The sequence below is a fragment of the Manis javanica genome, chromosome 7 (assembly GCF_040802235.1).
Source record: "Manis javanica isolate MJ-LG chromosome 7, MJ_LKY, whole genome shotgun sequence".
Lineage (NCBI taxonomy): Eukaryota > Metazoa > Chordata > Mammalia > Pholidota > Manidae > Manis > Manis javanica.
In genome coordinates this window covers 71,402,950-71,430,783 of record NC_133162.1, presented here as the reverse complement: position 1 = coordinate 71,430,783, position 27,834 = coordinate 71,402,950, and the positions used below count along the sequence as shown (strand labels likewise).

General features: G+C 41.4%; 1 protein-coding gene across 6 annotated transcripts in view; it reads left to right on the top strand.

The window, feature by feature from the left end:
• The window catches only part of GRID1 (glutamate ionotropic receptor delta type subunit 1), a 699,381-nt gene that overhangs the window by 489,457 nt on the left and 182,090 nt on the right, over positions 1–27,834 (top strand). For all 6 annotated transcript variants that reach the window (XM_073241118.1, XM_037003097.2, XM_037003096.2 and 3 more), the window contains 2 exons: positions 6,689–6,850; positions 8,382–8,501. In XM_073241118.1, the coding sequence (XP_073097219.1) occupies positions 6,689–6,850; positions 8,382–8,501 (282 nt within the window). The remainder of the gene's footprint in view (positions 1–6,688; positions 6,851–8,381; positions 8,502–27,834) is intronic.

Here is a 27,834-nt window from a genome sequence, read left to right as displayed (position 1 = left end):
GCCTTCCTCTAGCACTGCCATGGCCTGCAACAGGACCTTCCGTTCTCCCCGTTGCTTTTTTTTTAACAGACTTTCCTCCCAGGCAGGAGAGGCCCACAATTAGCAATATTCCTATGACACCTACACCTGACCAGGCTTTGGTGGCGTTTAACATCTTGCCTGTCTGGACACGTTGGCAGCTTTAGAATAATTATGAAAAAGAATACCAGTAATACACCCTCATATACGCAGCCCACAGACAAAACCTCCCCCAAGAGGTCCAATTGTTCTTGAAGAAGGTTCATGCGTTGGTTGACCAAAGCCATCCCATTCTTAAAATGGCCGTTGATGACGTTCTGTGTTGTCATTGCCGAGGCAGTGGCCTGGGACAGACCATTCAGCGTCTCTGCCGTAGGAATGGTGATAGTCAGCGCGGCAGTGGCTGCAGCTGCAGCTCAACTCCGCCGTCGCCTGCTGTAGGATCCACGGCAGGAGCAGGAGCAGAAGCAGTGCGATCATCTTGTGCCTCAACTCCGGGGTTTTCCACTCTGCATCTCAGACGTTCAGGCACCCAAACGGGGTTCTGCTGGTCCTGTGGAAAAACACAAACCGAGCCTCGGGTCCAGATTATCACTGGGTCCGGGCCTTTCCATGTTCCTTCCAACACATCCTTCCACAAAACTTTAGGCATGTGTTTTGGATTGGATTGTTGGCCGTGCCACTCTGCTGCACTGCGGCCATTTTTGTCCAATGTTCTAAAATCTTCTCCTATTCCCCCTTTTTGTTTATATAAGGCATTCTTGAGGGTGAGGTGGGTGCGTTCCACCATACCCTGACCCTGAGGGTTGTCTCTAGCTCCCTGCTGCTTTCATGACACAAAAGGATGTCATCCATATAATGATAGATGATTATCAGGGGAAACTGTTTCCTGACAGTTTGTAAGGCCTTCTTTACATACACATGGTGGGGCTATTAGCCATGTCCTGTGGCAATAAACCTTTGACAGTCTCTGGGGTGAAGTGGGATGGAGAAGAAACAGTCTTTGATAATCTCCACTTGCCAGACTTTTTCCTAATTACAAAAATAGGTGCGTTCCATAGCGAGGTAGAGGGCTGGAGATTTTTAACCATGGGGCATGATTCTCTATAGTGTTCAGGAATGCCCTGGCAGTCTTCGTTTTCAAAGGGGTTCCATTAGCTCTAAGGAGCGCTTTCAGAGGTTCCTCGGCCCTAACCCTAGAGGCCTCCGTCCCCATCCTCTCTCTAAAGGGGCAAGTATCCTAGTTATAATTTAAATGGACTACGTCGCTATTTCCGCGAACCTTTTGATTTCGTCGCCACTCTGCGAACCTTTTGATTTCGTCGCCACTCTGTGAACCTTTTGATTTCGTTGCCACTCTGCGAACCTTTTGATTTCATCGCTGCTCTGCGAACCTTCACTGGCGCCTCCTCACTCCATATATTATAATAAACAATGTCACAAACACTAACAGGACACACACACTACACATAAACACCCACCGCAACTGCCTGCTGTCTGCCCTGCCATGTATACTTTCAGTTTGCTCGCTGATCCACTCACCCTCCTCGGTTCCCTCTCCTGGTCTGGCCAACCGACCGAACGGCGTCCAGCGACGTTCATCGGCAGGCACCAGGGTCAGTGGATCAGGTCGCGACGAGGTTTAACGATTCCCGGGGTTCGGCACCACTTGTCACGACCCTTCAGGGACGGAAGCAACACGCCCAAGGTCTTGATTCTTCTCTAGGCTTTATTGTCTAATCTCTCGTGGTGGTTACAGCAGTTGTCGGGGTGCTCCTCTCCCTCCCTGCGGCTCCCTTATATTCAGTCACCCAACCAATCCAGGACAGTATCATGTGTGACCTTTAAGCGGATAGGTGTCACACGCCACTCTAAGCGGGCAGCACGAGCTGTGCATGGGTACGGAAGTCTGCTGGGCCAATCCCCAACAGGGAAGAGGGGAAAGGGTGGTGAGCAGGAAGCAGGCGCCATCTTTAGGGCGTTGTCAGCTAGAGTGGGGCTCAGCCTCGGCCGTAGGCTGGGCCCCCACACTTTCAGAACAAGGGGCATTGGGAGAGAGGGCAGGTGGCGTGGGAGATACAAGTTCATTTTCCTGCTATCCCCCATGCTTCTGTCCCCCAGACTCTGCTGGACCCGAGCACCTGGGGACACCTGGAGGTGCTCTCAGATCACCTATATTGAAGTCAGGAGCCTCTTGGTCCTTTATTTCCCCTTCCATTTCTTCCTGTCTCTTTGCCCTCCAAAAGTAAAATGGTGCCTAAAGAGCTTAGGACAGTGCTTGGCACACGGGTGTTACCATCTCCATTCCTCGGGTGTAGATCAGGGCCACCCCACCATACCTCTCCAGGTCATCACATTGTATTTTTTTTATCATCAAGATAATTCTAGAGCATTAAATAACTTGTTCAACATCACTCCGCAAGTGTGCAAATGGAGATTCAGTTCGCCCACTGGATAAGCATTTACTGAATGCCTGCCATATGTGTCACTGCTGGGGACACTGGGGAACAGCAGAGCAAAGCTGGCTTGGATTGTGATGGCTCTAAAGCTCTGGCTCATCCTTCTAGGCCACCTGGCCAAGGTGCACACGCGGTGGAAGAATCTTACCGTATGGCAGTGAAAGAGGACCTCAGCTTAACTCTCTAGGTACTGACTGAACCAGTGGGCCCCCTCCAGTTCTGTCCTCACCTAGAATAGAGGCCACAGCCTCCCAGGAAAGCCTCAGGTCCCTTGCCTGGCTCTACCTCTTGTCTGCCTCTGACTTTCTCTGGCATCTCTCACCTGTTTCCAAGTCTTTAGCTTTGCATCTGGGTCTTTCCTCTGCCATGCCCTTGGCCTGCTGTCACTTCTCACGTCCACCCTCACCTGAAATACTTTTATTGGTTCCTTGTCACTTTTGTGCTGCAGTCTTCCTAGGCCAGGCAGAGAATACAAAGGCTTAAATAGTGACAGAGTTTGCTCTGTTTGGCTCTCCTTTGAGAATGACCTCTGGGTTCTGCGTCCCCTGAGAAGGGAGGGAAAGAGGCATGGCCTCCTTCAGGCCAGGCTCCTCCTCTGACCCTGTGGCCTTTACCCCCAGCTTGGGCTGCTAGTTTCTGGAGCCCGACTGCAGGTGAGCACATGTGTGGCTGGGAGCTTCCCTCCTTCTGGACTGCTCCTCTCGCCTCTGGGCAGGATGCTGGTCTCCACCCCCTTACCCTGAGGAAAGGCCTCTTCTGCTGTTTCCCAGGACCTAGAGGGAGCCCCAAGCACAGGCTGCCTCTCCACTACCTGCTCTTGATCTTTTTCCCCGAAGGTCTCCTCTCTGCACTGCCAGACTGAGGATAGCATGCCTCCCTTTGCATCCCCACCAGTGACCCTGGCAGGTCACCTAAGGGAGGATGCTGCGGTTGGAGAGCAGGAGTGCGTGGCGAGTCTGAGCTTCTGCCTGAGTCAGGAAGAAGGCTGAGATAACATCTTTCCAGGAGAAGGGGCTGGATGAGTGTAAAAGTTGGAAGCAGTTCCAAGGGAGGATAAAGAAGACCTTTTGAGTAGGCTATAAATGAGGAACAAATCATTGTTTGAACAAGGGAGGTTTCCTCCCAAGTCAAAGTTGGAGGCAGCACATCTCTTTCCTGCTGTTTTCTTCATTTTCCCTTTTTGTGAACCAAGATCAGTGTGTGCCTTCTTAGCAGGGGATCCTTCCTTCCTTCCTTCCTTCCTTCCTTCCTTCCTTCCTTCCTTCCATCCACTCATCCATCCATCCATCCTCCCATCCATCTACCATGAATCCATCCATCAAACATACATTAAGTATGAACCATGGGCTTTGGTCAGCACCGAGTTTTGGGTTCTAGAGATAGTGGGAAAAAAAGTCCATCTATATATATATGTACAGGGAAAAGAGCATTGCTAGAGCTTTTGAGCTGAAAGTCTGTTCATCTGAATTGAAATGTGTTCATGTTGCCGAGCAGACATACTTATGGGAGGGCTGAGGGCTTCCTTTGACCTTTCTGAGTCACATCCTCATTTTTCTTCTTCATCACAAGGCTCTCTGCATTCATACAGTTGTTAAGTACCTTAATTCATTGTGAATACAAGTGTTGGAAGCAAAAAAGGGTAATTCCACTAGGTGTTGGTCTGGGCCACAGCTGGGTGTACTGAGCGATGTGGGGGCATGTGTAGGGGTAGCGATGGAGGTCAAAGGGTCCTGGCTGGCTAATAGCATCAGCTCTGAGTGGGTGGCTGAGAGATGCATGAATGTCTTGAGAAGAGAAATCTTCACATCATCAAGGACTCTTGACTTTGAGCCGTTCTTTTGGAAAAACAAAATAAGAAAGAAAACCAAGCCAACTCTAAGTGGCTTACATTCTCTTAGGACAACATCTCCATTATGGATTTGTATTCCAGAGGGGAGGTAGACATGTCAAAAATTATTTTTCAGTGGTAGGAGTTCCTGAGAGCTGGGGGACTGACATGAGCGGGGAGGGAATTGGTGTTTCCCACTGAGGAAGTACTTCCCTAGGGCTTGAGGGTGGGAGACCCAGTTCTGTCGTGGTGTTCCCTGGAGGACAGGGGTGAGGAATATTCCTGGTGGGGGAAAAAGTTCTCTTTCTTGTCAGCTTAGCACCTGTGTACTGCCAGGCCCTGAGAAAGGTCCCCTTTACCTGAGGCTTTAGCTTCAGTCAGTGGTGTTCAGTGATCCCAGGGACACTTCTGCCACCTCTGAGACATCTTCCATCCATCCTCCACCCACTTCTTACACCTATACCATGGAGAGGAGCCAGGCACACAGGCCTTTGGGGCATATGTCCCTGTGCCCACCGCAAGGACACAGGTTGATGTTGGATAGGACTAGGCTCTGTAAGAGTGGGTAGGGCACAGGGACAGCCACAGAAGGAGCAGTCAGCTCTGTCTGAACTGGTCCTTGAGGGTTAAGTGGATAGGCATGATGTAGCAGGGGTTCTGATATCCCACACCAGTTCCCGTGGTCCACTTCTGATTTTTATTGTAGAGGAGAGTTCCCATTACCCAAGTCTGAGGCTCTGCTTTTGGGGTACCGCATCTAAGACATGAGGGGAAAGAAGCTGCAAGCTGAGAACAAGGTGTTGGGGTATAAGGTCCATACTGGGGAATGGTGGGAGGTAAGGCCGGGAGGCAGCAGGGGTCTTCCTGTAGCCCAAGGACCTTACTTGATCTTTTCAGGCATTCTTTGAGGCTGACATATTCTATTTATACCCAGTGATTTTGTTTTTCTGAAATATTTTTAGCAGACACCTTGCTGCTTAGGTGCGAGAGATAGGATTGTCCCCTTGACCCACTTTGGCTGGTGGTTGGTTGTGCAACAGTTAGCTGGAAGAGCCACACAGCTGAATGAAGGTGGGCATCACCTCCTCCCCACTCCCTCCCCTTCCTCACCTCCCTTTGTACTCCCTGCCACCCCTGTGGAGCACTGGGCTGGGGTGGAGGTAGCATCTGAGAATGGAGCTGCCTTCCTCCCTGTAGAGGGCTCCTGACGGGCTCCTGAGGGCGGGGGCTGCTGCTCATCCCGATCAGGTCCTCAGTCACAGTCAGGAGGCTGAGGCAGGCACTGTTATTCCAACTTCTGCCTTATAGCCATGCTCCTGAGAGCTCTGAGATGGCTGTGTCTCTCTGATCCGGCTCTACTGTGGATGGCTAAACAGAGGGGTGGTTCTCAGATGTGCACAGTTGCAAATCCCAGGCTGGCAGGGACTGTAGGGCAGGTCTGTGGCCTTTGGAATCTCTATCACCACAAGCTGCCACAGTGCCACTCAGGCCACCGTCCACCCTAGGCCTGTCCAGGGACCAGAGCAGTCCAGGGCACAGCTCCTCCAGTGACATTCTCCCCACTAAAGTCACCTCTATACTTACTCTTTAGCTCAGCCTATGAAGCTCAGCATGGCTCGACCCCTGGTTCTTGCTTCCTTCTTGATCCTGTTTCCTCCCTACTTGCCCACTGAGGCAGACACCTTGAACTGTTTTAAGTCCCTCTCATCCAGGGGTGAGCCAACCAACTGTGGCCCACAGGCTGAATCCAGCCTGCTGCCTGCTTTTTGAACAGTTTTATTGGCACGTCCTCTGTTTACATATTGTCTGTGGCTGCTTTCTTGCTCTAACAGCAGGGCTGAGCAGTTGCAAAAGAGGCAGTAAGACCCACAGAGTCTAAACTTTTACTCTCAGATCCTTTATAGGAAATGCTGGTGGGCCCTGCCCTCCCTGACACTGCTCCATTGCACCTTCATGCCTTTGCATAATGCTGTGCTCTCTCTGTGATGCTGCCCCCCCTTTATCTTATACTAATCCTTCTATACAAGCCATCTGCCCATCCTTCCCTCCATCCTTTGTTACCTGAACAGGGTGCCTCACTCCAGTATTGCACAGAGACTGTGCACAAGTCTCCATCACAGCACTGATCAAGCTGGTTCTCCTGTTGATATATGGATAGCCTCCAACTCTAGTTCCTGGAGCAGGGCTGGATCTTATTCTACCCAGGACTCCAGGACCTGGCTGGGTTTTTTGATTGAACTGCTGAAAGCCAGAGAATGGTGGCATAGAAACTGGATGCTGCTTTTTGGTGTTGGTCTATTGGATCATGCCAGCCCTATACCAATTTCTCTTCTTCTCTGGAAGTGCACCAGTGGAAAGGGTTTCACCACCTTTGTCTTTGCAGATCTCCAACCTCTACTTGTACGACAGTGTTCTGATGCTGGCCAATGCCTTCCACAGGAAGCTGGAGGACCGGAAGTGGCACAGCATGGCAAGCCTCAACTGTATACGCAAGTCCACCAAGCCATGGAATGGAGGGAGGTCCATGCTGGACACAATAAAAAAGGTGTGTGGAGGGAGTAACCCTTCCAGGCAAAGGCTGAAGCCCAGCCTTGCACCTTCTGCCTCATGCTGCCCCCTCCAGCAGGTGGCCTGAAGCCGCGCTCTTTGTGTGCTTGTTCTGGCAGGCCCCTCCCAGGTCTTTGCCCTTGCCACACTTCCTGTCTCAGCATTTGAGGGTTGGGTGAGCTGGGGTTCATGGATATGCATTATTATTATTATTGTTATTATTGTCATCGTTTTTATATAAGGAGAATGGACTTCAGAGAGGTTAGGTAACTTGCCCAAGGTCACAAGTAAGTAAAATGTGGAGGCCACTGCCTAGCTCATGTCTGCCAGATGCCCCACCACGTAGGTTGCCACTGTGCAGAAGGGATGTTGTTTCACTTGGCAATGCACGTGGTGCCCAATCAAGACCTCACTTGTGTGTGTGTGTCTCTGTGTGTTCATGTATGGATGTGTAGGTGTGCATTGATGTGTGTGTGCACATGCACTCTGCTCTTGTGACATGTTCCACATGCTGAGACATGACACCATGTTTTGGCTGGACTGGAAGTGAATTGGGTAATCCACAGAAGACTTGGTAGAGTGAATTGGTGCTTAGAGGCTTCCAAAGAGCATTTAGGGAGATCTATAGTGGTGGGAATTTTAGTCACAATAAATTGTGCATGGTTTCAATAGCAGTGCACATATTCTGGTTTCAGATTGAATTTAATGCAGCCCAAGCCAGAGCTGAGGGCCCCTTTGGGCCAACTCAGTCCCTGGAATGCTCCCAGCTAACAAAGTGTGGGAGGTCAAAGCTGGATAAGACCCCACCCCAGGCTTGAAGAAAGCCGGGGACTTACCACAGGCTCACCCAGCCTCTTGCCACCTGCTCTACAGAGCCCACTGAGTGGCAGAGAGATGTGCAGAGCTTGCACACCCACCAGGTCCAGTCCGTGCTGTGTATACATTTTATCATTCAGTCCTTGCAGGCTCTGTGATATGGATCTGATTAACTCCAGGCTGAAGCCAGGAGATGGCAGATGGTTTTTGCAAGGTGGTATAGGTGGCAAAGCCAGGACTTATGCTAGTGTTGGCCTCCAGTGCTCATGCTCGATGCCCTGTAACTTACTGCCATGTGCCTGATATGGCTGTGTTAACCTTCGACTCTGCTCTTGGCTCAAGCTAAGAAGAGTGCCTGGAGCAGGTTGCAAGGGAAGACTATAACTTCCTGGAGTGTGGGGACAAAAGCTGTCACTCTTTAACTTCATGGCAAGTGCTGTACGTGGCACAGAGCAGGTGCCCTGAGCATACTGCCTGCCTGGATGACAGGTGCAAGCCTTAGGAATTTCCCCAGTGGGCAAGGCCTGGGAAGTGGCGATCCTGCTCTGAGGTCCTAGGATTGCCAGCGGCTCTTCCTCATTACAAGTCTGTCCATTCCTTCTCCAGACCTTGATTGTTTCTTTCTTGGTCCCCCTTTTATTCCTTGGAGATTCTGTCCCCTACTCCATCCATCTTTTCCCTTCCCTCTAGTGGTTTTTCCTTCTTTCCTACAGGGTCATATCACTGGCCTCACAGGGGTGATGGAGTTTCGGGTGGACAGCTCAAATCCCTACGTGCAGTTTGAGATCCTTGGCACGACCTACAGCGAGACCTTTGGCAAAGACATGCGCAAGGTAAACCTCATGGCCCCCAGCTCCCTCTCTTCCTGCTGTGATGCTGCGAGCCTGTGTTCTGAGCAGGCATGTTAACATGGCACAGAGGCCCTCCTCCCAGCCTCTCCCTGCTGATGCTGCCATTGATGGGGTCATGGTGGGCAGGACGCCCAGAGAGGTTTCCAGTCAAGAAGTGCAGCTAATCCGGTCTCTGAGTGCAGCAGGGCCCCTGGCACCAACTGGTTTTGCTACTTGGGCCTAGAAGGCCGACCGTGTGGTCCTGGGGTGTGCCCTGAAGGGCAGTGTATTTTCCCAGAGTGGCCAAAATCAGTCCAGTCCTAGGCACAGGTGTGACTGTGGCTGAAGCAGGAGTCAGAGGTTACAGCCATTGAGTGTCTGCCAGATGCAATAGTGAGACAAGGCCATGGACAGAAAAATGAGCCACAGAGTGAGGAGTGGGACATGCTGGAACCCACTGGAGAGAGAAGCGACAGGCAGAGGAACTGCAAAATGCAGGATGGGACTGCTTTATCTGGTGCTAATGCAAGTGGCAGGCCTGGGGCTCTTTCTGGTGAACTTGCCTCCTCTCTCTCCTCTATGGGGGAGTTTTCAGAATTAAAGACTGGGTGATTATGGGGAGGCAGCTTTTATCCACAGTTTTAACCCTCAAAGTTAAGAGGGTCCTATGAAGTCAAGAGTCTAATAGGTTTTAGGAACAAGAGGTCAGTGTGGCAAGCAAGGTACTGGAACAATTATCCAACAAGGGACCTGAGATATGGTCATGATGAGCCAGTGTGGAGCCAGTGGTGGGGTGTGGGTAAGGGCAGGGGCTGGCTTCCCCAGGGCCAGGCCAGCCTAACTGGCTTGGATATATTTCCAGAAATGGCCCATACAGGAGGCCCATGTGCTTGTCGGGGTCAGGGATGGGAGCGTTCATAGGGTGAAGGGGGCAGAGAGCTCAGTCTAATCAGGAAAACATTAAAGTGTTAACTGGTTGTCATATACCCAGGCACAGACTCATGTAATTACACATACACACACACACACACACAAACACTCATACACACACATTTCAATATACTTTTGAGGAAGGCATCTCTACTAATGACAGTACCCAGGAGATGAAGGGCATAATGACATCTCAGGCAGGATAAACTCTTGGCAAGGACCCTCTAGTCTGACCTCCAGCACTGGCTGGGGGCAGTGGTGCCAGGAAAGGGTTACTTATGTGTTGTGTATTGAGAATCTGGGTGAAGAAATTCTGGCTGTGCTTCTTGAGGATCAGGTGGAAGGATGCTGGGTGGAGATGTGGAGGGTGTGACAGCTGGTTGCAAATAGGAGGATGACTGGCTCCCTAGGAAGAGGCTAGGATGGGGGTTCATGTGTGATGTGGGAGTGGGGACTTTCAGCCCATCCTATGTCAAAAGGTAGAGCCATGAGATGGTCATAGAAATAATAGGAAGTTCAATAAATGTTCATGATATGATGGTGACACACATAGTATGAGGACATTTTGGAGTTCAGGGGTTTGTCTACAGCATCATAAAGGGGCTTGACCACTATGCTGTGATAATGTGAAGGGGGTTGGATACAATCTGCAATGTTAAGGGTATCAGATATGACCTGTGAAGTCTGTTTGGGATGTCCAAGCTGGGAGGTTGTTGGGGAACAGGGATGGGTGGTCAGCATTGGTCTGGGTCATCTGTGACCACAGTAGAATCAGTTATTGGTCCCACCTGGTAAGGGGAAACCAGGGTCAGGGAGCCCCTTCAGTCACTCTGATGTTGAAAGGACCTTGCAGAGAGCAGCTGCCTGTCAGAAAGGCTGCTCATGTCTGCTGGCACTTGCTTCATCCCCCGGTGTTCCTCTGAGGTCAGGCAATCAGGCCCTGCCTGCAAGCTGCCACCACCCTCTTCCTTCAGCTCACCTCTGCCACCATGCTCCCTGTGGTGGGTGGGAATTTTGGTGGCAGGGGGTCTCTGCCTCCTCTTAGGCAGCTGTCTGGGGCCATGCTGGCCACTCCAGGTGCCTGACAGAGCGGAGACCCTTTGTCTTTCACTTCCTGCCTCCGGTGTTGGGCCTTCCATGTCACCACAGCAACACTCCTCCATTTCCCGGAAGCCAGTGGGAGCTGGGATCTCTTAGTGTAAGGAGCTTCCAAGCAGGAGGCCTGAATGTAATTGAGTTGGAAGGGAAACCGATTTTCAAGTGGGTTTTATTTTAAAATGTATCCTTTTGTCATTTTAAAATCTGCCCTTAATAACTGCATATCCCAGTTGTTATCTGTCTTCCTGGCAGCTTATCTCTGTTAAGGAGAAGTTATCTGGAAAGCAGGGAATGGGATTTATCATAGCAAATGTTTGTTCTTCAGGCCCAGGTGCCTTAAAGCAAGGGTGGGAGGTTTTAGGATGAAGCAGGGCGAGGGGATGAGACAGTGTCTTGGGTCTAGAGCAGCATTTGAAAGCTGGTTCTGAGCTGTGGTTCCAGGTGGAAGATGGGGCTGGAGAGGCGGGGCTGGGAAGTTGGGGTGACCTAAAAATAAACTTGGGAATGGGCAGCAGATTTGAGGGTAGGCTTAGGGTCCTGAGGCATACAAAGGCGTGCACAGATCAGTCATCCCAAGGAGGCAGGGGCTCCTCTGAGGGGCCCCCCTCAACCACATTTCTCTGTGGTCATGCTCCATTTGGAGTAGTTACAGGAGCTGACTGGGCTGTTGCTAGATGTTGTCATGTTGGAGCAGGGTCAGTGGTTCCCTGCAATGGTGATATATATTTTAAAATATGCATATCCATATATAAATACATGGCTATGTATAATATGTATACATGTACATATATAGAATTATATGTACATGTACATATATACATAGAATTATATGTATAAATATATGTAATATATATAGTTATTTATAATGTATATGCATATCCATATATACATATGTGTATACACACACAGACACATATATTTAAAACAACAACTATAGCAAACACAAACACAAGACAATACCAAGTAGTTTCTTTAGGATTTAAACCAAGAGGAGTTGTTTGAATTATGGAGCAAATGGATGTTCTCTTAAAGTAAATACTCTGGAGGAAAGTCTTGGGGTGGGTGAGTCACCTAGACATTTTAGATTAAGTGGCATCAAGAGACTGGATTACTCAGCCCCTCCAGAGGATAGAAGAAGCGGTGATTGCCTTTCACTGCAGGGCGCTGGACAAATACTAATTAAATTATCTCATCCAGGAAGTGCGTTCTCGTTGAGGGAGTGCCGGACGGCAAAATCAAAGGTCTGCCACTAGCTTGCTGTGTAACTCCAAGCAAAATATTAATCATCTCTGTGTTCTACTTGGTACTGTCTGGCATGGGTGATCACCAAGTACCCCCTCCAGGGGCAGACTCTGCTGGAAAGTCACATCCAGCTCCCACAGGACTTGGCCTCACATTTGTCCCAGGGGCGTACATGCCAGTTCCTGTTAGAACTCCACAAATTTCTGCTTGGCTTTCTCTTGGCTCAGTTAGAAGTCTCCAAAGGAGGGTCCTCAGGACTTGTGCATGCAAATGTCCTTAACTCATGACCTGAGCTGGGATGAGATTGTTGGAAGCCACTTGTAGGAAAGTTGCCAAAGGTAGGGGTATGGAAAGCTGTTTAGCACAGGAAAAGAGGGAGCAGAGCAGGGACAACTGAGCACCCACTGTGGACAAAGGTGCATTATACATGTGTTGTCTCACTGACTGGGGGGTCTTTGCATCAGTCCTGGCTCTGCCTCTCCTGAGCTTATGCGGCCACTTCCCTTCTCTGAGCCTTCATTTTCTCAGCTGGGAGATTGAATAATAGGAGCTTCCTAGTTGAACTGAGCAGTCAGTCCATGTAATGACCTTGCTGCAGCGCTTGGTGGTGACAACTCTCCTGTGTGATGTGGGCCATCAGCTTCTGGCAGATGGGGCTGTACCCCTTCTCTGAGCATTCTACAGGCCTCCCAAGAAGAGAGAGTTGCAGGCTGGCTTAGAATATGGCTTCTGCTCCCTAGTGCCCTGGACTGCAGCTCCTCACCACACCATGTACCAAAGCCCTTAGGCCAGAGACAGGAGTGCCCAGCCTCCCTTCCATGCCTGGGAGCAGCTATCCATTCCTGAAGCAGGACTGAGGGCTGAGAGGGGACTGGGAGCATCCATCGCCTATGATGACATTTTATTTTTAGGACTGTTTTAGTGTGATTAAAGGAAGGACAACATGGTTGTCTTTATTCTCACACACATGACTTGCCCAGAATGTAACACCAGCTACAGGCCCGCAGAAACATTTTTCCATGACATGATTGCTGAGCATGTCCACCCTTTCCCTTATCCATCCTAATGACAGTGGAGACTCGTTCCCTTCCACTAACACAGGGCCCTTGGGCAGTGCCACCCTGGGGAAATTGCCAACTGTCCAGGGACGCTTGGAACCTCATTTCCCATGGGCACATTGACCTGATTCACTGGCTTGGAGGAGGTGGGCCTGTCTTCTTGGGCAGGAGGGTGGGGAAATGGGTGGGAAGCATAGGGAAAGGCTGTTGGTTTGCTCTATGAGTTGGCAGTCCGGGACAAAGGACACCTTGGTGTGATGAGACAGAATAGGGCTGTTTTATGTTCCTTTCGAGAGAGTAGAATAAAAATTGGGACCAAGAGAATGAGAGAGAATTTAGACCAGTGATTTTCAAGCTTTTCTCTAAAAGATGTGTTTCAGCAGAATCTTATTGGAACTCAAACATATTAAACAGTTGTAGAAGCAGACGTGTTGGTTGTGTAATAGGTGGGGAGTTGGAGTGGGGGTCCTGAGGCTCCCCTGCATAGTCGCTCCCGTCTCCAGCATCTCTGTAATTTCTTGAGAAGCTCCACTTGGGAAACCGAGGCTCAGAGGGGACAGGCTTGATTACTCAGCACCAATGAGCATGTGGCTGTGCTGGGGTGGAAGGCAGATTTCTGGGGGGTAATGTGTGGGACAGACCCAGAACATCCTTTCTGAACTCGGGACTATGATGCAGTTCTGTGACTCCCTTCCTCCCCTCAGGCCCACTTTCCATTCCATCCTCCTGTTCCCCAACCCCCAGGCCAGCATCAGAGCCTCACAGTCCCTTCCCGTTGGTCTGGAGTCTGCTGACTTGAACTTTCACCAAAGACCTTGGCTCATCCTCCCCGTTTCAGCAGTTACCAAGGGAAATGGGAGGGCTTCATTCCCCTTTACTAGCTTCAGGTGCTTCCTCTGTCTTCCCTGTCAATTTTGATTCTTCATAAGAGTCAGCTTTGAAAAGGAATCAAATGCCCTCTTTGATGTCATGTCCTGGAAGGGCCTTGAGACTGCTGATAATTCAGAGTGATAATCATTCAGCACGCAGTGATTGCCCTGTAATACAACCTCAGCCCTCCCCAGGCTTGGTTGGTATCATCATTAGCATTCTTGCCCATGTCTGCCACACTGTTACAAATTGTCCTACACTCTCGGGGCCCAGAAGTTCTAAGCAGTGAGGCTGGGTGGACAAGGCCCAGCCAGTAGACAGGATAGCCCTGGTAATGAAGCAGGAGCCATCTCTCAGAGCACAGGGGCCCCCTTTATCCGGTGACTCCTGCAGCCAGTGCTGGGGGCCACGCAGTGGGGTTAGCAGTGGGGAGCGGGAGGCGGGTGGTGGTGGGATGAGGAGGATCCAGCCTGAGAAATTGTGCAGTGTCTCTATTAAGCTGCCCTGATGGAGACTCCCAGCTGTGCACAGTGAGTCACAGAAGAGAAATAAACTTCAGTTGCTTCATGGATTAGCATTCTTGCAGCATATTCCCCAAGTAAAATGTCAACCGTTCCCAACCTTTGTGCAGAACTGCTTTTGGCAGAGCTGAGAACCCAAACACTGCTGCTTCAGTGGAGGAAAGGGAGAAGGAGAAGATACAATTAAGTATTTCATTTTAAGTAACATTTATCGCTTCACTTTGAAGATAGCATCTCGTTTATACAATACATGTTCATTTAGTGTAGAATGTTTAGAAAATACAGATAAATGAAAAGAAGAATATAAAAGCCTATAATCTCAGAAGTGAGGAGTAAATACTGTTAGCATTTTGGTGCATTTTCTTTCTTCTCTTTTTTTCCTCACTATACATAGAGATAGAGATGGTTATATGTATATTTATCAAATTGCTATTTATTGTACATACATTTTTTATCCTAACTTTCCCACTGACTGTTATATTGGGAGTATCCTTTCTTTAACTTTTCTTTGCTACTGTAATTTTAATAGGAACACATTACTCAACTTACAGGGAGACATCATTTATTCTATCTTCCTATATGCTGACTGTTTAGGCATTTTCATAATATTATTATAGGATAGTGTTGTAATGAGCTTATCACATCTATCTTTATTTTCTTGAGTTTTTTAAAAAGTGGGATTACTAAGCCAAGGATAGAATTTTTTTAGGTTCTTTGATACATATTTTTAAGTTGATTATGGAAAGATTTAATACTTTTCACATCCAACCAGTAGTACATGAAAGTCTCTGTTATATTCTATGCTCAAAATATTGAGTGATGTAGTAAATATTTTTGCTAATTTGGTAGCATATGGAAAAATAATGCTAAATTTTCATTTCTTGTGGAATTGTACATTTAAAGATATAATCACTGGTCACTTGTAGTTCACATTTTATATATTATATATACCCCAGGTCCTTTGCTCTTTTGTATTGGGATGACATTTTCCTTGTGAACTCATATAACCTCCCTTTCAGAGGGGAATTGATAGTTGTTTATGCCAAATATTTTGTTCCCATCAATTGTTTGCCTTAGTGTTAAGAACACATTTTTGCACAGAGACATTTAAAAATTGATGCATTTGTATTTTTTACAAAGTCCTATCTAATTAGCAAAGTAAATACTATTCATCCATACTTTCTTCTAGTATTATTTCAGTGAAATCTGCCATCCGTTTGGGATTGGCTTGGGATAAATAAATTGCCTTGTGATGACCTAGCTTTTTCATTTTAAGTAACTTTTATGTTCTTCAGTAATGCTTCCTACTACCACTTACCCAGGAATCCTTCCTTTTCCCATGAACTTGTATGTCACATTTTTCACATGGTCTACAAAATTTATCCTATCTCCTAAGTGGTTTCTTAGACTCTTTTCTATTCTTTATTCCCTCAGCTGAAATTTAATTAATCTTTGTACATTAAGAGAATGTACTTGTTTGCAAGTAAGGAGTGCTTATCTTGAGTGGATTAAACAATAACAAAGACTTAACTATTTCACATATAAAGAGACCCGGAGCTAGGATGGTGCTTGTCCAGCTCTGGTATTGGCCGGTTCAGACATTCAGTACCCAGAACAAAGTCTTAGGTCTTTCTTGTCTTCCTACTTGGGTTTCCGCATGGGTGGTCTGAGCGCTCCTCGTAGTTTCAGGATGGCCATGCAGTTCTGTTATGCCCAGAAAGACAGCAACAGAGGCAAGAAGAGCATCGTTCCTTCTGTGTGTCTGCTTTGTATAAATGAGGAGACCTTTCCCAACAGCTGACCCTGGCTTCCTGTTTTTATGTAGTGACCGGTTTGCTTTTCTGTTACGCAGTTGAGGTTTTCTACCTCGATGCAGATGTGACATTGACCTATAGTATCTCTCTCAGATGCCTGTGTTCAACTCTTATTCTTTTGTACTTGTAGGGACAGAGATCTTGAAAATTGGAAAGAATTTAACCTGTAAAGTTATCTGGGCTGGTTGTTGGTCTTAGAGCTATTACTTTGATATTTTGAGAACTTTCTTTCCTGGTTTTTCTGTTTCCTTGAATCATTTTTAGTAATCTACTGTACAGAAAATTTTACATAACATTGGCATTTTAAAATTCATTCTTAAAGCTCTATTTACTATTTGCAAATAATTTAAAATATCTGTCCCTTAAAATCTCTTTCATTGCTAGCTACTCTTGTCTATCTGTGTTCTCTCATCTTTCCTTGTTTAGACTTGACAGTTTTTTAGGGTTTTTTTTTTTCAAAGAATTAGATCTCATTTGTTTAATCAATTTTGTTGTATTTGATGTTACTCTAATTGATTTGTTTTTATTCCTGTCTCCCTGCCACCTTGTGTTCATTTAATTATCAATTTTTGAACGTATTATCTGAGGTGTTAAATAAGTTATTATTCTTTCCAGTTTGGGGATGCTATTTTATTCTAAATAGTATAGCTGAGTCCTTCTGGTTTCTCTAATGTAAAGTGAAGGTAATACTCATTCATAAAGGTGCCTGAATCATGTGTAAATCACAGCGAATTGTCAAAAAGTGAACATACTCATGCAGTCAACATGCAGTCCAGAAACAGAACATCATCAGTGCTTTTGGAGGTCTCCCCTGTGCCCTGTTCTGGTCACTACACCCACCACTGGAAACATTACTGCATCTAATGCATACACTCTGTACTGTTGTAACTAACTGCATTGTTTTTCTCAACATCATGTTTGTGAGATTCATTATTATAATTGTATATAATTTTAGTTTATTCTTACTGTATTTTAAAATGTGGGTTTTATTATTATTCAGGGATGGTGAGGCCAACAGATCAGGAGATATCTACCATAGAAAAGATTTTGTTTGTTACTTAAAATTTCCAAGAAGAGGGCGCATACCACATGACACAGGGCCCCAAGGGGAATAACTAGGGTCAGTCAGGAGGCAGAGGAACAGGGGAAAATGTGGACATGAGTCCTTATTGTAGTTTTTGCAGGAAGGAAGGCGTGAGGCAGGTAAGCAGGCTGAGGATTGGCAGGTTTGAATGATTTCAGCAGGCTCCAAAGTGTAAGGGCTGCCCCTAGTTGTCTGGTATCACACCCTGGGATGATTAGGGTGGAAGAATTATAGCTCAGAGTATAAGAGCTCCATCAAAGGGTGGTTGGTTGGGAGTGGGCTCTGAATTGGTTGGTGCACATACATGCAGGGCACACATGCAGGGGAGTCATTTACTATCTCTAGAAATTGGCTAGCCCTGGCAAGGGCAGGTTCACCACAAATTAGCAAGCCCTGGATAGCAAAGCATCAGAAATACAGAAAATAAAAATATATGATTTTTTAATACATGTTAACCAATCATATTCCTTTTATGAATACTTCACATTTCATTTATTCTATTGTTGAGGACACTGGGTTGTTTTCAGATTTGGTCGATTATCAATAATACTGCTTATAAACATTTCTGGGGTACACCTTTTTGGGAAACATATGTGTAGCTTTCTGCTGGGTGTATAACTGAGAGTAGGATTACTAGGTCAAAAGATATCTGTGTAATTAATAGACGCTGCCAAACACTTTTCTAAAGTGCTTGTATCAGTTTTATCTCCTACCAGTAGTTCCTAAGAGTTCTACTGCTTCACTACCCCTTAGTGAACTACATGGATTGTTAGTCTTTTGTATGTTAGCCATTCTGGTGGGTGGGTAATGGTTTCTCACTGTGGTTATTTCCTTTCTCTGATAATTCATGATACTGAGCTCCTCTTCATATGTTTATTGGTCATTTGGGTGCCTGCTCAGGTCTTCCATGCATTTTTCTATTGGGCTTTCAGTGTTTTTCTTAGTGTTTTGCATAACTAGACAGGTGTTCTATATAAATATATGTATTGGAATTGTTCTGTCCCACTTTGTGGCCTGCCTTTTTAATGCTCTTAAGTGTGATATTTGATGAACAGAAATTCTTAATTTTAATGTAATTCAGTTTATCCAATTTAACATTTTTTCCCTATTTGTTTACTCTATCTGGTGTGCTTTTTAAAAATGTTTATGTATCCAAGAACATGATGTTTTTGTCTTATACCTTCTTCTAAATATTTTCTTGTTTTACACTTCATATTTGTATCTGCATTACATCTGGAATTGAGCTCTGTGTATGTTATGAGTTTAGAGGCAAGGTACATTGAAAGGAAAAGATATCCAATTGACCAAATACCATTTATTAAAAAAAATAAACTCTTTTTCCTACTGCTTTGCCACAATACATATCTCATAAATCAGGTGACTGTATATTGTGAGTCTGTTTTGAACATTCTTTTCCTTCATTTGGCTATTTGTCTTTGTGTATACCAATATCACACTGTCTTAATGATCCTGTGTTATATAACTCTTGAGTATTGGTAGTCTAAGTCCTTAAACGCTTTCCTTTTTTTGCAAGATGGACTTGGCTTCTCTTGTCTCTTTGCATCTCCTCACAAATTTTAAAATTAGATTTTCATTTTCCACAAAAAAAATCTGGGACTTTGAGATTGTATGAACTCTTAATCAATTTAGGGAGAATTAACATCTTACCAATATTAAGTTATCCAATTCATTAACATAATATACCCCTCAGTTTATTTAAGTCTTCTTTAATTTCTGTTAGACAAGTTTTGTAGCTTTCACTGTGATATCTTAAATAACTTGTTTGATTTTTTCCCAGATATTGACATTTACGATTATATTATGTATATTCAAGTTTATTTTTCTTTTTGTTGTGTGTATATAGAAATATAATTGTTTTTGTTTATTAAATGTGCTTCGAGTAGCTAACATACTCACTGATTTATACTGTTAGTTTACCTGTAGACTCTTAAGATTTTCTGTATTCATAATCATATCATCTTTGAAAAATGAGAATTTTATTTTTTCTTTCCAATTTGTATGTCTTTTATTCCATTTGCTTTTCTTATTGTTCAACCTAGGGTCTTTAATTCAATTTGAATAGATAAATTGATAATGGGTATTCTTATCTTGTTCTTGATCCCAGAGGAAGCATTTTATAATGCACAATTTTATATTATTTTTACTACATATTTTTGATAGTTATTCCTTTTTCACAAAGAGAAAGTTCTCTTGAATTCCCAGTTTGCTAAGTTTTGTCAAGAAAAATGATTATTTTTAGTCAAAGGCTCTTTTACATCTATCACGATAATTATGTAATTTATATTTTCACTTTTTACTGTTTATGTGGTAAATCAAATTGATTTTTTTCCTTTTTGATGTTGTTTATTATTCCTCAAAATCTTGCTGTTTTGCTTATTATTATTTTATCTCTGCTGCTCATGTTGAGTAAATTTTATTATTCCAATATTCGGAGGAGTTGATACCTTCTAATTCCTCTTCCTTTTCAGAATATTTTTTTAATTTAATTTCTATTTTGAGGTTAATATAGATTCATATTCAGCTGGAGTAAATAATACAGAGAGATTCAGAAATCCAATATACCCTTTATCAACTTTCTCCTAGTGGCAACATCTTGTAAAACTATAGTACAATAACACAACCAGGATATTGACATTGATACAACCCATGAATCTGAATCAGTTACAGATTTCCTTAGTTTCTGTGTATGTGTGTGTGTTTACTTTTGGGTGTCATGATATACATATCACAATCTACTAATATCAACATTTTACCACTTTGAGTGTGTGTGTAAATCTTTCTTCCATTTAGGTCCATTTACCTTCTTTAAATTATTATTGTTTTGAGTATCAGTGTTATAATTTGTTTCAATAATAAAATATGATTTATAAGACTCATGAGGAAGACTGCCTGTTGCAGTATTAACCTTAAAAATAAAACAGTCAGTTATTTTAGCAGGTTGCTAGCTACAAACCAAATTAGAGTTCTGTTCTTTCTGCACTGGAAAAGTGTTGTGCATTTGCTATTGGTCTCCATGTTTTCACATTAGAAATCTATTATTTCAATTGGTTTTCTTCTGGATAGTTACTGGATGTTTTTAAGATTTTTTTTTTGAAATCTTTAGTTTTCAAAAGTTTTAATATAGGTCCTGGTGTGGATTTCTTTGAATTTATCCTGTTTGGAGTTCCTATAGTCTTGAATCTATAGGTTTATGTCTTTCACTAAATTCAGTAAATTACCAACAATACTCTATTAGCCCAACTCTCTTTCTCTTTTCCTTCTGGTATTCCAACGGAATAAATGTTAGATCTTTGGTCTCATCAGTCCTTGAGGCCTTATTCATCTCTTTTTCAGTCTATTTTTATCTCTGCTGCTCATGTTGAGTAAATTTTATTATTCTGTTCTTCAGTTTACTGATTCTATCTTCTCCCATTTAAACTTTATGATTGATCCCAGCCTGTGAGTTTTTAATGTTTGTTATGGTATTCTTTTTTAGTTCCTTGGTTTCCATTTAATTCTATTTTATACTTCTTTGCTGAGATTTTCCATTTTTTTCATTTGTTTCAAGAGAAATTATAATTGCTTATTGAAGCATTTTTATGAGGGCATTTAAAATCCTCATCAGATAATTCAAACATCTGATCATTTTGGTTTTAAACATCAGTTGATTGCTTTTTCTCATCCATTTTTGATTTTCCTGGTTCTTGGAATTTTTTATTGTATCCTGAACATTGTGGTAACTATTTTAGGAGACTGTGTATTCTATTTAACTCTTTTTTTTTAGCAAGGAGATTCCCTGATTAGTTTTAGCACACAAGCCTGGCCTACTTTTGTCTGTTGTGCTTCCAATGACTATTTAATTTTTGAATCTGGTGTTATTTTTGTCTGCTTAATTTATTTGGTGCTGTAGGGATCCTGTTGCTCCAGGATGGGCTACTTGGTAGCTCTGGTTCAAGGAAGAGAATCCTGTCCTGTGAAGGTGAGGAGTAAATACTTCCCAGGCTGGGTGCTTGTGACCAGACCACCCTGCCTGTGTGGAATGGAGACCATTTCCCAGGCTGAGTCTTGGTTATGGCAGGATCCACCTGGCCATTATCACCTGGCAGTTCTCAGTGGAGGAGGTAATTCTCAGCCTATGGAGACAAAGAAGCTTCATGGACTGGGCACTTGTGGTGGTATCTCCCTTGTTGGCCCTGCCCAGCTGCTCAAGTGTCTCTTGGTGGGTCAGGGGACATTCACACTGGTGTGGAATGAGAGCATATCATAGGCTGGGCCATTTGCTGCCAGAGGGGTTCCTCATGGATTTCCCTTGCTGGTATGCCTGGGCTGGGCTAGCTGGGGAAGAATGAGCCTACCCAGGCCATGTCTATTGCTAGATTGGAGGTTCCTGATTCCAGGCCTGAGTTGCTTTCTTCTGTTGGTGGGAGCCCATAGAACACTGTCACTGTATTGTTCCTCCAGTCCTGGCTTCCCTTACCAGTTTGCCCTCCTTTCCCTATCTCTCAGCACTACCCTTTGGTTGCCTCTTGTGTTATTTCCAATGTTTATACTTGTACTTAGCAGGGAGAAGCAGAGATAAATGAGTATGTACTATCTTGTTCTAAAACTCTCACATTGATTTTTGAAAGTTAAGCCATTTTTTATTGATAAATAAACCCTGCTTGGTCACAATTTCTTAACCTGCTTGTATATCACCACATTTAATCTGATAATATTTTGTCAATAATTTCTTTATGTTCATGAAGAACTTGTAATTTTCCTATGTGGTAATATCCTTGTTAGGTTTCAGTATCAAGATATTTGAGGGCTCTGGCTCTTGAAATAGAAAGTGTCTCCTTTATTTCTAAATATAGAAGAGTTTGTGTGAAGTTGGAGTAACTTCATCCTTAAATGTTTGGAAGAATTCAATAGTGAAGTAAACTGATATTGATTGACTATACATTTTTATTATTTTAAAGTCAATGTGTCCAATTTTCATTCCAGATACTGGTGATATGTATCATAATTGTTTAGTAAATCTGGCTCAAATTTTATCAATCTTACTGGTTTTTTCAAAAGCCAGCTTTTGGTTGTATTGATTTTGTCTATTGTTTTCTGTTTCCAAATTCAGTGATTGTTCCTCTCTTGTTTTCTGTTTCCAAATGCAATGATTTTTTTCTCTTTATTCTCTTGTTTTGGGTTTAATTTGCTCTTTTTTCTCTGGGTACTTAAGTTGGAAACTTACTTTACTTATTTTATATCTTTACTCTTTCTGTAACATAAGCATTTAATGCTAAACATTTTCCTATAAACACTGCTTTGGCTACATTCCATAAAACTTGGTAAGTTGTGCCATTATCTCTCTGTTTATTTTCATGTCTGGCATTTATGTTTAAACTGGGACTTCTGTAAGCAGCTTATGATAGGGTACCACTTTTTGTTCACTCTGTCAATATCTGCTATTAAATTGAAGTATTCAGACCATTACCATCTTAAGTAATTATTGAAGAGAGTAGAATTTATTTCTACAATTTTATTTTTTGTTTTATTTGTTTTCTTTTTATCTTGATACTCTGTGCCCCCTTTCTTGCCTTCTTTTGGATTACTTAACTATTTCCTAGAACATGGACACATTTATTTCTAGTTTGTTTTTCTATTATAAATATTATCTGACTTACATGTGCTCTTGTATGAGAGTTTCTCATGTACAGAGATGGAATTGCCAGGTTGAGAATAATGAACTTATAATATCAGTTTGTTGTCCAAAGTGATTGTATTAATTTATACCTCTGGCAATGTATATGATCTCCCAATGATCCCATGTCATCTTTACCCCCTGCTATTTTTTTGGAGTTATTTTTGCCTGGCAAGAGAGTGTAAAATGTCACATTTTGATCTTTGTGTGCATATCCATCATGAAGATTGAGCATCTCTTCACATGTTAATTTAATATATTTTTTCCTGTTAATGTTTACTTCTTTTGCTCATTTTTCTCTCTTTATCATTGATTATTAGGAGTTCTTCAGGTGTTCTTGAAGCTTGTAACTTTTTGGCTTTAAGTCATGCAGTTATCTATCTAACTGATTTGTATCATGTTTTTTTCTTCCACCTCTTTAAGATGTCCTTAAAATAATAAATTCCTAATTTTAATAAAGCAAGGTTTTATTTCTCTTTACTTTGAAAATTAGTACTTTTTGTTCTAAATCCAAAGTAAAAGGATATTTTCTAATATTCTAATAAAAGCTATTTAAAAAAAACTTTGCTGAGATATAACTTATGAATAATACAGTGCATCCATTTTAGTTGTATAATTGGTTGAGTAATGATTAATGTGTTCATCTAGGTAATGACACTCTAAGAATATTTCCATGACTCCAAAAAGTTCTCTCATGCCCTTTGAATTCATTGTCCCCCTCCATTGTATGTGAATGATAATCTGCTATCTGTCACTATAGATCAGTTTTACCTATTCTGGAACATATAAGTAAGTGATCATTTTCTATGTCAACTCTCTTAGCCTAATGGTTTTGTGTGTTTCTATATTGTTTGTATATGACTAGTTTGTTCCTTTTTATTAATGAATTACATTCCATTATATAAGCACAGTTTTATGGACATTGGGTTCATTCCTAATTTTGGATTATGAATATAGATACCAAGAACATTGATACATTCACATACAATTCTTTGTGTGGACTGGTGCTTTCAGTTTTCCTGGGTAAATTTCTAGGGGTATGTCTAGTTTTATAAGAAACTGCCCAGCTGTTTTCCAAATTAGCTATACCCTTCTGCAATACCAGTAACAATGTATGAAAGTTCTATTTGTTCCACATTCTTGCCAAAACTTGATATGTCTGTTGAATTTTTGTCGTTCTTATGGGAGTATAGTGGTATCAATTTGTGTTTCAAATTCCTCTTCTATAATCACTAATGATTTTGAATACCATTTTATGTGCTTATTTGCAGTTCCTAATGTGTTCGTTTCTGAAGTGTCTATTCAAATCTGTTGTCCATTTAAAACATTGCGTTGCTTGTCTTCTTTTATAGAGTTGTATAATTTCCTTAATATTGTGGATACTGGTCATTTGTTGGATATGTGTATTATTAACATTTTCTCCCAGTCCATGACTTGCCTTTTTATTTCCTTACTGATGTCTTTTAAAGGGTATAAATGTTTAACATTTATGGAGTCCAATTTATTAATTTTTTAATGGCCAGTGCCTTTTTTCATATATATATGATAAATACATATATGTATTTGCCTACAAAGTTGTCCCATGTTTTCTTCTAGAAGATTTGTAGTTTTAAGTTTTACTTTTCTGTGTATGATCCCCTTCAAATCATTATTTTGCACATGTTATCAGGTAGGCATCAGGGTTATTATTTATTTACATATGATATCTAATTGCTGAATAAGCTGCCTTAACAAATTATTTTGTGATCTTTGTTGAAAATTTACTGAGTATATGTGGATCTTTTTTCTGCACTCTCTGTTCTTTTCATTTTTCTATACATCTATCCTTATGCTAATACCACACTTTCTTTAATACTGTAACTTTATAGTAAATCTTGAAACAGGTAATATAAATTCTCCACCTGTATTCTCCTTGGTAAAAATAATCTTGTCTTTCTTAGGTTTTTTAATTTTAAAGTCATGTAATTTCTTTAGAATTAGGTTGTCAATTTCTCAAACTGTCTGCTGGGATATTTCTGAGGATTGTTAAATATTTTGACCAATATGGGATTTATAAGACATCTTAACAATATTGCATATTTTACCCATGAACATAGCTTATCTTCCCATTAATTTAGGTTTAATTTCATCTCTCTTAGAAATATTGTGAAGTTTTTATTGTACAGGTCTTGATGATATTTTATTAAACTTATCCTTATGTATTTTATGTTTTGTACACTTTAAAAGTTATTTTTAAATTTCATTTTCAAATTGATCAATTGCTGCCATGTAGAAATGCACTAGATTTTTATATATTGATGTTGTATCCTGTGGACTTGTTAAAAAGTAAGTATTAGTTCCAGTAATTTTTTCCTAGATTTCTTTGGATTTTCTACGCACAATACAGAAGGACAGCCGGCTTCTTCCTTCACCCTTTCCTCACTTTCTCCTTTCCCTCCTTCCTCTTTTCCTTTCTTTCTTCACTTTTTCCTTTTACACAGCTAATTCAATGTTGAAAAGACATGGTACAAGTTGATAATCTCTCCTTGTCCTTGATCTTAGTAGGAAAGTATTCAGAGTTCTACCATTAAGTGTGGTGTGAAATAAAGGTGTTTTTGAACATGCTCTTTATTGCATTCCTACTTCGCTGAGACTTTTATCATAAATAACCTTTGAATATATACATTTTTTTCTGTATCCTTTGAGGTTATTATGTTAATTTGTGGCTTTAGTCTGTTAATGTGGTAAATTAATTGATTTTATGAATAGTAAGACAAGAAATTGTTTTTTTTTCTTACTCAAATGGATGTTTGAATAAAGCCATCTAGACCTGCAATTTTCTTTATGAAAAACTTTCAAATTGTGAACTCAATTTCTTTAAAAGGTCTCTGACTATTCAGAACTTCAGATTCTTCTTGTATTAGTTTTAGTCATATGAATCTCAAAGTATTTCTATTTCATAAGTTTCAATAATAAACTTATTGGGATATTTTTATTTTAACAGTTCTTTACCATTTTCATATCTGTAATCTATAGCAGTATCCCTTCCATTATTCCTTATGTTGGTAATTTATGCCTTCTTTTAATTTTTTCTCTTCTTGACCAGTCTACATAGGGTTTTTAAATAATTGCCCTACTACTTTTCCATTTAGGATTACGTTTATTAAATGTCTTTGTAGATACCTTTTATCAGATTAAAGAACTTTCCCTCTATTCTTGATATATCATGATTTTCATCATGAATAAGTATTATTATGGGAGGTTTTTTCTGCCTCTGTGAGATGTTAACATGGGTTTTCTTCATTAATATGTTTAATCCAATTTACATGCTGTTGTATTTTATTTATAATTTTTAGATATTTTTTGTTGAGATATTTTGTACCTACGTTTATGAATGAAATCATTCAGTAAAATGTCCTTGTACTATTTTTGTTTAGGGAGGAATAAAAATGATAGTGGATCATGAGATGAAAGCCTGTTCCTTGTAATTTCTAAAAGGACATATTCTTTATGAACTAACTAGAAATTGCTTGTTAAGCTGTCAAGAAGTTATTTTTGGGAAAATTTTAAGTAGTGTTAATAAACTTTCAAAAGCTATAGATTTTTTGTTTTATTTCTTCTTGAGTCATTTTCATATTAGTTTTTACAAATATATTTTTTAGCTTTTGAAAGTTATTAGCATAAAGGAATTAAAATTCTCTCATATTTTAAATCTTTCTTATCTTGGTAGTTATGTCACACTTTCATTCATAATATTATTTATTTGTGCCTCCTCTTTTTTTGAAAAATCAGTAATCTCAGAAGCCAATCTATTTTGTCACTCTTTTTCAAAAAAAACTTTTCTCTGTTTGATTCTGTTTTAACAAAGCAAATAGCACAAACTTTGTAGCCAGATTCTGGCTGTAGCAATTACTGGCCATGTAGTCTTGTGTAAATTAAATTCTTTGTTTCATTTTCTACCTCTGCCTATGTTATTATGGAGATTAGATGAGTTAGTGCTTATAAAACACTTAAATTGCTTAAGCCTGGCAAATTGTTATATATATATATATATAAATTTTTTAGTAAATAAATATTTTGCTTATTTTTGTTCTTATTTTTATTATTTCTTTCCTTATATATTTTTGGAATTATTATCTTTTCTCTAAATTTTTAGGTTTTGCTTCTCCTCTGGCATAAATATTAAGAGCTATACATTTTCCTCAAGTTGCCACTTTTGCTATGTGGATATCATTATTATTATTACTATTGTTATTATTATCCAGTTCTAGTTGGTTTTGAACTATCCACTATGAATTTTTCTGTGATCTCTGAGCTATTTAGGATTTAAGTTTTTTTTTCATACACAGGAATATCTTATTCATATTTGTGTTATTAACTTGTAACTTTTGGTCAAAAACAATTTGTTCATGTTTAGCATATAATCCACTTTTGGAAACGTACCATATGTGTCTGAGAAGAATGTGTATTTTTAGATTATACAGTGGATAATTATATGTTCGTATAATTGTGTTTTTTACATCTTTTATATCTTTGGTGATGATTATCTGGTTTGCTTGACCAATGATTGAGAAAGTTGCTTAGAAATTAATCACTATGTTGCTAGATTTTTACATTTCTCTTTGCAATTCTGTATATATTTGCTTAACATATTTTGAGACTAATTATTAGGTACATGTTTGTTTAGATGCATTATATCTTTTTGATTAATTAAACTCTTTAACCTTTTGTAGTAACTCTCTGAATTCTTTATACTGTTTGCCTAATGTTTATCATGTCTGATATTGTTTTAGTTATTTTTTCATTAGTATTGCTTGGCATATTTTTTCTCATTCTTTTACTTTTAACATCTCTTTGTTCTTAAAGCACAATTTGTAAGCAGCATACAGCAAATTTTTCCCTCAGTGATTTTCTTTAAACAGGAAATAATATTTATTGTGATTATTAGGAAATTAAAATTTTTCTAGTCTTCAGAAGATTTGCTTTAAATGATCCAACTTTTTCAGCCTTCTAAAATCTTTCTTTTACTTTTTTTAGATGATAAAAAATATAGCTGCTTTGTACAT